This window comes from Hypanus sabinus, unplaced genomic scaffold, assembly GCF_030144855.1.
Source record: "Hypanus sabinus isolate sHypSab1 unplaced genomic scaffold, sHypSab1.hap1 scaffold_279, whole genome shotgun sequence".
In the NCBI taxonomy this organism is placed as follows: domain Eukaryota; kingdom Metazoa; phylum Chordata; class Chondrichthyes; order Myliobatiformes; family Dasyatidae; genus Hypanus; species Hypanus sabinus.
The window spans coordinates 23,370-32,661 of NW_026780928.1; the positions used below are offsets into that span (position 1 = coordinate 23,370).

The 9,292-nt window shown below is 50.0% G+C and overlaps 1 protein-coding gene across 1 annotated transcript; it reads right to left on the reverse strand.

Annotated features, from left to right (window-relative positions):
- Nucleotides 1–2,642: 2,642 nt before the first annotated feature.
- Nucleotides 2,643–8,731, reverse strand: LOC132388224 (C-type lectin domain family 9 member A-like). Its single transcript, XM_059960568.1, has 5 exons — nucleotides 8,574–8,731; nucleotides 7,165–7,269; nucleotides 5,334–5,476; nucleotides 4,645–4,709; nucleotides 2,643–3,656 (listed from the first exon to the last, which is right to left on the reverse strand). The coding sequence occupies exons 1-5, from the start codon at nucleotides 8,719–8,721 to the stop codon at nucleotides 3,464–3,466; spliced, it is 654 nt and encodes a 217-aa protein (XP_059816551.1). The 5' UTR covers nucleotides 8,722–8,731; the 3' UTR covers nucleotides 2,643–3,463.
- Nucleotides 8,732–9,292: the final 561 nt, after the last annotated feature.

Genomic DNA, 9,292 nt, shown 5'->3' on the forward strand with positions numbered 1-9,292 from the left:
TGTCCGCTGCGGGGTGCTCTGTCCAGTCGCATCACTGCCTGGTGTGGAGTCGACGAAGCACAGGGTGATCAGAGACTGCAGAGGGATGTAGACTCAGCCAGTCCCGTCAAGGGCAACACCGCTCCCTCCGTCTCGTAGATGAAACGGTGTTTAACACGATCGCAAGACGAACAACTCCTGGACGTTTTGCATTCGGTGCATTCGAACTTTCCAGATTTCATCTTGTAGACCTCATGAGAGGCCACCTTCCTATCAAACGGGGTTAGGAAATCTCAAAAGAAGCAAAACAGTTTTCTGGAAATATACCCACTGCTGCACTCTCTCCACGGCCCGTGTCAGTCTCTAAACTAATCTCACTACACTGCGATCTCCACGCAGCCGCACGTCAGTATCCAAACTATTCCGATCACTACACCGATCACTCTCCACGACCCCGCATCATTATCCAGACTAATCTCACTGCACCTTTACGGGATCCAGCGTGGCACCGAGACTGGTTGTGGCGGAGGGAAGACAGGAGATAACGGAGTGTGTGCAGAGAGGGAGTGTGTCACGAAGACGGGGCAACTTGTAAGGGAGGGGCGAGAGGTGACGGGTACGAGAGTGGTGTAAAGTTGGGAGTTTGTGACTGAGAGGGGGAGTATTGCAGGAGAGCGAAAATAGATGACGTTGGGGAGCACTCTTGGAAAGGGAGAGGATTATGCATACGTAGCGGACTGTGCCCTTGCTGAAGTGAAGATCGTGACAGTATGTCGGTATCGTTGGGCGGTGTGTTCATGTTATGCTGGGGCGTGTCTGTGCGACTGTTTCACGATGAAGGGCGCATTCATGTCTCGGTGTGGGCTGTGACGGTATCACGATCAGGGCTGTGTCGGTGTCATAGTGAAGGGAGGTGTCTGTGAGGCTCGTTCACAGTCTGTGTCGAGAGGTCGCTCACTGAGTTTCTCAATGCAGCGTCATATTCCTTCATCTACCCTGCACACTGCGTTTCCCATGCCATCAGTTCAAAACTCTCCCTGACCCTCCTGTAGAGCTGTGAACGTCAATCACCGACCAGGGGAGACCCTTCGGCCCGCAATGTTCTGATATACCAATTAATCTAAATCATTTCTTCCGACACACGTCCAACTCTATCAATTCCCTGTAAATCCACGTGACTGTCAAAAAGCCAGTGAAACGGCTCTATCGATCTTCCCTCACCACCGTCTCTGGTAGCACAGTACAATCACCCACCAGTCCATGTGTCAACCTCACCTCCTCTGAACTTACAACTCACACCTCTATGCATAAGCTCTTGTACTAGACATTTTTATCCTGGGGGCTATAACACTCGCTTCTTGGTCCATCAGTGTCTGTTCTAGTGAGATAACCCTCTACCAGTTGTCCCCTCCGCCTTCGCCGCTCTAGAGTAAAGAAACCGAAAATTCTCCCCACTGCCTATAGTTATTGCCCTCTATACCGGGCAGCATCCCAGTGAATCCCCACTGAACCCTCCTCAAAGACACTGACACTTCCTTTAATGGAGCATCCAGAAATTAATCAGGAATCTCCGAAACGTCAAACCCAGTCTCAACTCTTATCTGCTCCGCCCCTTGGTTATCCGGCACTCTTCCCCATTCACAGTGTTTGGTCCCCAATCCTCTAGACTGAAGTTCCTCTCTCCTTCCAAACTTCCCACAATTCTCATGAAACAGCGCCTGGGCTCCAACTTAGCAGGTACATCTTTGCCAGAAATCAACCTGGCCGAATCCGCACTTGCCAGATCATTCCTGACGCCAAACATCCATTTATAATGGCCTTCATTCCATTTATAAACTAAACTGGAGGAGTAGTCAGCATGGCGTTTTAAATGGCAGGTCGTGCCTTACAAACCTGATAAAATTTTTTGAGGATGTGATTAAACACATTGCTGAAGGAAGAGCAGTAGATGTAATGTATATGGATTTCAGCAAGGCATTTAATAGGTTACCCCGTGCAAGGCTTGCTGAGAAAGTAAGGAGTCATAGGATCAAAGAGGACATTGCCCCCAGAAGGCTAATCGTGCTTTCAGACGGGTCATATTCTGCATGGAGGTCGGTCACCAGTTGAGTGTCTCGGGGATCTCTTCTGGGGCCCTTACTCTTCGTGATTTTTATAAATGAACTGGATGAGGGAGTGCAGGGAGTGGTTAGCACGTTTGCTGATGACATAAAGGTTGGAGGTGTTGTGGATAGACTGGGGGGCTGTCAGAGGTAACAGCGGGACATTGGAAGGATGGAAAACTGAGCAAGAAAGTGTCAGACGTTCAACCCAGATAATTGTGAAATAGCTCATTCTTGTTGATCTTCTCCACCAACCAACTAACCAGTAAAAAGGCAGGATGCAGAAGGACAGACAGAATAGCAGAATGTTAAACACAGTGGCAAGTGAAACACAATATTGGAAAATGCATGGTCGTGCACATTGGTTGTAGAAATAAATGTGCGGACCATTGCCTAAACGGGGAGAAGTTCCAAAACACAGAGAGGCAATGGGACATCTTCATCCAGTGCGCCATCACATCTTTCAACGCACGAGAACTAACTCCACATTTTTGCAGTATTTATTAATATTTTTAGTTTACATTAATTTTACATTCTTGCACCGCACTGATGCTGCAAACAGAGAAATTCTAGTCCATGTAAGTCTTAGATAATAAATCAAATGGAGATTCCAGTAGGAAACATCCGATGCGAGTGGACAGGACACTTGGCCCGCTGGTCTTCACTGGTCAGGACACTGAGTACATGTGACGGGAGGTCACGTTGCCGTGGGACAGGACGTCAGTGAGCCCGCACAGTTTTGGTCGCCCTGCTCTGGGAAAAAATGCCATTGAGCCGGAAAGAATGTAGAGGGAGATTTACAGGAATATTGCCGGGACTCGAGTAACAGGGATGGAGAGAGGAAGGGGTCTTTATTCGCTGCAGCGTACAGAGTTACATAAACTCAAGAGGGGCACAGACTGACGGTATGCGCATAGACTTTGACCCAGAGCTGGGGCATCGCGACCCAGACGGGACAGGATTTAGGTCAGAGTAGGTGGAGAGGAGATAGAAAGAGCGAGATCAGAGGGAGGCAGGTGTTAGAGTGAACGGAGTGGAGAAGGAGAGAGTGCGGCAGAGATAGGGCGAAAGGGAGGGAAATATAAAGAGGTTGGAAGAGACTGGTTAAATAACGGGCGGAGAAAGGTCGAGGAAGTAGAATGAGGAGAGGGGGTAGAGAGATAGTGGGAGTGAGGAAGAGCTGGTTGGGGGAGGGATGGCGAGAAAGAAGGGGTTAGATGGACAGCGGTGTTTGTCCATGTGTGGTGGGGAGAACGGGGTTGCAAAAAGAGGACAATAGAGTAACAGGTGGGGGCAGACACAGCAGGGAGGATTTTGATTGGATGGGCTGAGTGAGAGTGGAGGAGAGAAATGGAAGGGAAAGAAAGGGAAAATCATTTGATTCAAGTCGGCTCTCCGGGCTGTTGACAGAGAAGCTGGATCTCTTCAGGAATATCCGGCCAGCAGGGGGCAGAATACTCGCAGATGAAATGGTGGTTCTCATGAAGGCAATTGTCACTCCCTCCACTCGATGCGCATGCACTGCAGGAGGACCTTCCGGAGGACACATTGTACAGCAGACCAGTGGCATCATCCCTATCAATAAATGGTTAAAAAAAATGAACAGAGACGAAACAGGTCCGGCGGAACACGAGCCCGTTGCCAAACTAATCCCATTAAATCCGGGCAATCACCAGAGCCCTGGGTCGTTCCCAAAATAATTCCAGTGTTCCAATGTCTCCCTACTGCTCTGTGCCAGTCACCAAATTAATCCAACTAACCACCTCCCCTACAGCCTGCGGCCCGTCGTCCCGCGGTCTCCACAGACCTGAGGCAGACCCAGTGCGAATCGAACACACCCACTTTCTCCCGTCAGATCTATTCCACTCACCAAACAAATTCAAGTATCCTAACCTTCCACCCACCCTCCACAGACATACGCTGTTCCGGAATTAATCTCATCGGCACAATACGATCCTCCAACCCTCTGTCGGTCTCCGAATCATTCCCACGGCTCCTCTCCCTCCCGACAGTTTTTGTCCGTCTCCAGGTTAATCCCATTGCCCCTCACCGTTCCCTCAGCCCTGCGTCAGTCGGCAATCTGGACCCACTGACCGACTCTGTTGCCACATCCCCGTATCGGTCTCCAAACTAATCCAGTTGTCCTAATCTCTCCCCCAGATCAGTGTCAGAGCCCAAACCGATCCTGCTGCATAACTCTTTCTCACAGAGCAAGGCCTGTCGCCAAACTAATCCGACTCTGCCTCCTGCTCCCCACAGATTTGTGTCAGACTCCAAGCTAATTCCACGGCATCTCACAATTCCCACAGCCCTGCGTCAGTACCCAAAATAATCCCAGGGAAATAATCCCCGGAGTCCACTGACAATCGTCAAAATATCTCACTGCCCTGTCCCGCGACAGACCCGTATCGCTCCTAAACCTCGTATCATCCTCTCCCGACAGCAAATTCCATTACCCCACCCTCTTCTCACGAATCTACCTCAGTCCGGAAACTAATCCCACTTTCTCCCCTCAAAACAGTGTCATTCCCCAACTGCCACCCCAGATCATTCCAAATCTCACCCGGTCTCGCATTGTCTAATCCAGTAAGTAACGTTCCGGCGGATAAGAGAGCAGATAACAAAACTCTGTAAAATTAAATTCCTTTGATTAATGCCGAGAATCGAAAACTGTTAACGAGAGTGTGTGATGGGACGGTGTGAAGTGAGATTCTCTCTGTGTCTGACCCCGGGAGTGTGTGATGGGACGGTGTGGAGGGAGATTCACTCTGTGTCTGAACCCGGGAGTGTGTGAAGGGACGGTGTGTAGGGTGATTCAATCTGTGCCTGACCCCGGGAGTGTGTGATGGGACAGTGTAGAGGGTGATTCACTCTGTGCCTGACACCAGGAGTGTGTGATGGGACAGTGTAGAGGGTGATTCACTCTGTGCCTGACACTAGGAGTGTGTGATGGGACAGTGTAGAGGGTGATTCACTCTGTGCCTGACACCAGGAGTGTGTGATGGGACAGTGTAGAGTGTGATTCACTCTGGGCCTGACCCCGTTGCGTGATGGGACGGTGTTAAGGGAGATTCTCTCTGTGCCTGACCCCGGGACTGTGTGATGAGAGGGTGTGCAGGGAGATTCACTCTGTGTCTGACCCCGGGAGTGTGTGATGGGACGCTGTGGCGGGAGATTCACTTTGTGTCTGACCACACGTATGTGTTATGATTCCTGTGTTACTGTGGGATCTTCTCGTTCTGTGACACATACCGCTTCATCCTGGGAATTGATTTCAAGAAGACTTGATTCACGTTTTGAACATTCTTGCATCGCTTTTAGGAAAGATGTTGCAAATTTGGATACGTAGTACCGCCTGTCAGTATTTGTGACAAAGTCCTTGGAACAGGCCTGCTCTGGAAATCAGGAGAAAGGAACACAGTGAATCTCTCCCGCACTGTCCAATCGCACATTACCAAGTATCAGGCACGGTGACCTTCCCTCCAAACCATCCGTCACACACTCACGGATTCAAGACACAGAGTGAATCTCGTTCCGCACTTTCCTATCGTACCTGCCTGGAGAGGGACACAGAATGATGTTTCCTCCACAACGTCCCATCACAGATACACAGGATCAGGCACAGAGTGACGTTCCCTCCACATCATCAATCTTAGACTCTCCAATCAGGCACAGATTGAGGCTATCTGTACACTCCCCTGATACACTCACTGAGCAGGACACAGAATGATCCTCGCGACACATTATCCCATCACACACTCAGTGTGTCAGAAACAGAGAGATGCTCCTTCCACACCGCCCCATCAGAGACCCCTGAAGTGGAGTGGTGTCCACTCCACTGAGCCTCGTCACACAGCCCGTTTCCCCCACACTCTGCATTCTCCCGTGGTCAGACACAGAGTGAAACTCTCTCTCTCTCTCTCTCTCTCTCTCTCTCTCTCTCTCTCTCTCTCTCTCTCTCTCTCTCTCTCTCTCTCTCTCTCTCTCTCTTTCTTTCACACACACACGCAGGTTTAGACTGCACGCTGGTTACTGTCAAATCACACGATCTTGCAGCCAGACCAGACACAGAAGCTTCCTCCACAGCGTGCCTTCACACATTCCCGGAGTGAGGCACAGAGTTCAGCAGCAATCACAGTGTCCATTCGCATACTCCAGGGATCAGACACAGAGTAGCTCTTTCAGTACTAACCGATTCCTGACACCTGGAGAAAGACATTTGTGAAGCTCTTTCTCCGTTTCCCATGACAGCATACATTAACTCCATGTCCTCATCACTCATTCCAACGGTCAGATGTGGAGTCAGATTCTGGGTGTTACTCCATCCACACCGTCTCATAACACACTCCTGGTGTCAGACATAGAGTGAATCTCCCTCCACACTGCACCTCACACACTCCCTGTGTAAGCGAACTTAATTTAGATCCTTCCACAATGTCCAAGTGATTCTCATTCTACAAGTTCTCAACGCAAAATGCAAGACACAGAGGGATTCTGCGTCCACAGGGTCCCATCACACACTCCCGAGTCTAACACAGTGTGAATCTCCCTCATTACGTTCCATCACACACTTCCTGGAGAGTCACAGAGTCAGTTTGTCTCTGAACCGTCCCATCACACTCCCCTGTGTTCACACACAAAGCGAAATTCCGCTCACACATTCAGACTATCTCCACAATATCCAATCACACAGTCCGACGTCATGTAGAATGAACGTCACTCTGCACTGTCCCAACACACAATCCCGCTGTCAGACACGGAGTGAAGCTGGATCCATACTGTCCCATCAGACATTGCCGGAGTGAGACACAGAGTGAAGCTAAAATGGTAAGTCTCACAATCCCGTGATCAGACCCAGAATGAATCCATCTCCACAACGTCCCATCACACCCTCCTGGATTCAGTGACAGACTGAAATTTCCTCCAGGCAGCCCCATCGCACACTCACCAGGTCATACACTGAGTGAATCATCCTCCATACTATCTCCTTACACGCTCCAGATTCCACGCACAGAGTGTCGCTTCCTCTCTCCATGCTTGCCCTGTGACGAGGAGAGGGTGAAAGAGGGGGATGATGCCTCACCTCTTCTGCTGTTCAAAAAATCACAGATTTCAGCCTTGGTTTCGTTGACAGATCTGTACTTCGTTTCCATCTCAGTGAACTGGTGACGGAGATCGCTGTGCATTCCTGTAAGAAAAGACAGATTAGAGTTGAGCAAGGAAAGTTTGGATTGAAGGGATGAGTTTAACTCATTGTAATTTTCGGTCGGAACTGACCTTAGACTAACGTATCTGTGATACTGAGAGGCATGGTGAAGGATGTTTAGCGTTTACAGTGACGCGTGACTCAGTGTCACGCTAACGAATGTGTCACAGAGAGTGTTTTATCGGTGTCACGGTGAAGGGTTGAACAGTGAAGCATGTTCTTGTGGCACACTGAGAGGCTTCGGCGCCACGTTGAGCGGCGTGTCTGTGTCACGCTGAGGAATTATCAATGTCCCGGTGAACGTTCTGTTGTTGTTGTCATGGGGGCCTGCGACGGTTTTGTGGTGGGCATGGCCGGTTGCTGTGAGGGACGTTTCGGTGTCACTGTGATAGGTGTTTCTGTGCCCCGTCGGGAGTTGTGCCGGATCACAACGAAGTGTATCTCGATGTCAAGGCGAGGGAAATGTCCTGGTGAGGGGTTGGTGGGATCACGGTTGGTGGTGTATCTGTGTCATGGTCTGGGGTATGCTGGACTCACAGAGCGGGGGTATATCTGTTTCACGGTGGTCACGGTGTGTGTCAGAGTGTCACGCTGAGCTGTCCGACGGTGTCACGGAGAGTACTATGTAGGTGTAATTGTGGATTCAGCAATCGGTATCAGTTCATGGGTTTGCCTGTGTCAGGGTGAGATGTGGGTAATTGCCTCAATGAGTGGTACATCGGTGTTATGTTGAGGGGGAATACTGTCTCGGTAAGGGGTGTTACACTGACTTCCGAGTCTTTGTTACGATGCGGTGTGTCGCGAAACACGTTGAGGAGAGTGAAGTTGTCACGGTGTACGGTACCTCTGTGTCACGGTAAAGAGCGTGTCGCTGTCACTGTGAGGTGTGTTTCGGAGTCGCTTTGAGCAGTCTATCAGTAATACCGTCAGAGGCATGTCTATATAACAGTGAGGGGTGCGTTGCGGTCAGTGTGACTGCCACGTGTGTGTCACGGCGATGGTCGTGTCAGTGTCGCGGTCAGGAGTGTTCTTGTGTCTCGTTGAAGGCCGTTACCGTGACAGCATTGTTGATGTTATGATGAATGGCGTGTCGGTGTCAGGACGAGTCTTGATTGTGTTACGGTAGTGTCTTTATCACGTTTTGGGGTGTGTCAGTGTTGTGTTGATGGGTTTTAACCGGTGTTACGGTAAGGGGCGTGTCGGTGTCACTGTGGTGTTTTCTAATAACAATTCATTCCACTCCCTTTACTTATGGTCTGACACTACCGGGAGCCGGTTCCACCCACCGTGGATCAAGAGACCGGCCACTGTCACGATGAGGGCGGCTGTAACTAGGCAGAGTAGGCAGATCAGACGGTACGGTCTATTTCCCATCTTCACTTTCGACTGTTGTTCATGCGCAGCTGTGGAGAGACCACAAGACCATGAGACCATAAGATATAATAGCAGGGAGTGGACATTTGGGCTATCGAGTCCGCCCCGCCATTCAATTAAGGGCGAAAGTAATTCTTCCAGTCATCCCCACTCCCCTGCCTACTGCCGATACCCTTTAATGCCCGGGCTAATCAAGAGCTTATCTCTCTCTGCGTTAAATGCACCAAATAATTTGGCTTTCAAGCCACTCGTGGCAACAAATTGCACCGATTTAACAGCCTCTGAATAAAGTAATTTGTCGTCATCTCAGTTCTAAAAGGACGTCGTTCAATCCGGAAGTCGTGGCCATTTGTCCTAGAATCGCTTACCATTGGAAATAACATTTCCATATCTAATCTCTCCAGGCTTTGAGGGTTCGGTACGTTTCTATGAGACGCCCTCTCATTCTCCTGATCTCCAGGGAATACAGCCCAAGAGCTGCCGGATGTTCCTCAAACAACGACCCTCTCATTCCTGGAATCATTCTCGTGAAACATCTCCGAACCCTCTCCGATGTCAGTATTTATAAGAAGCCCAAAACCGCACGCAATCCTCTCAGTGTGAGTGCCTTTTGGTGCCTCAACATCACATC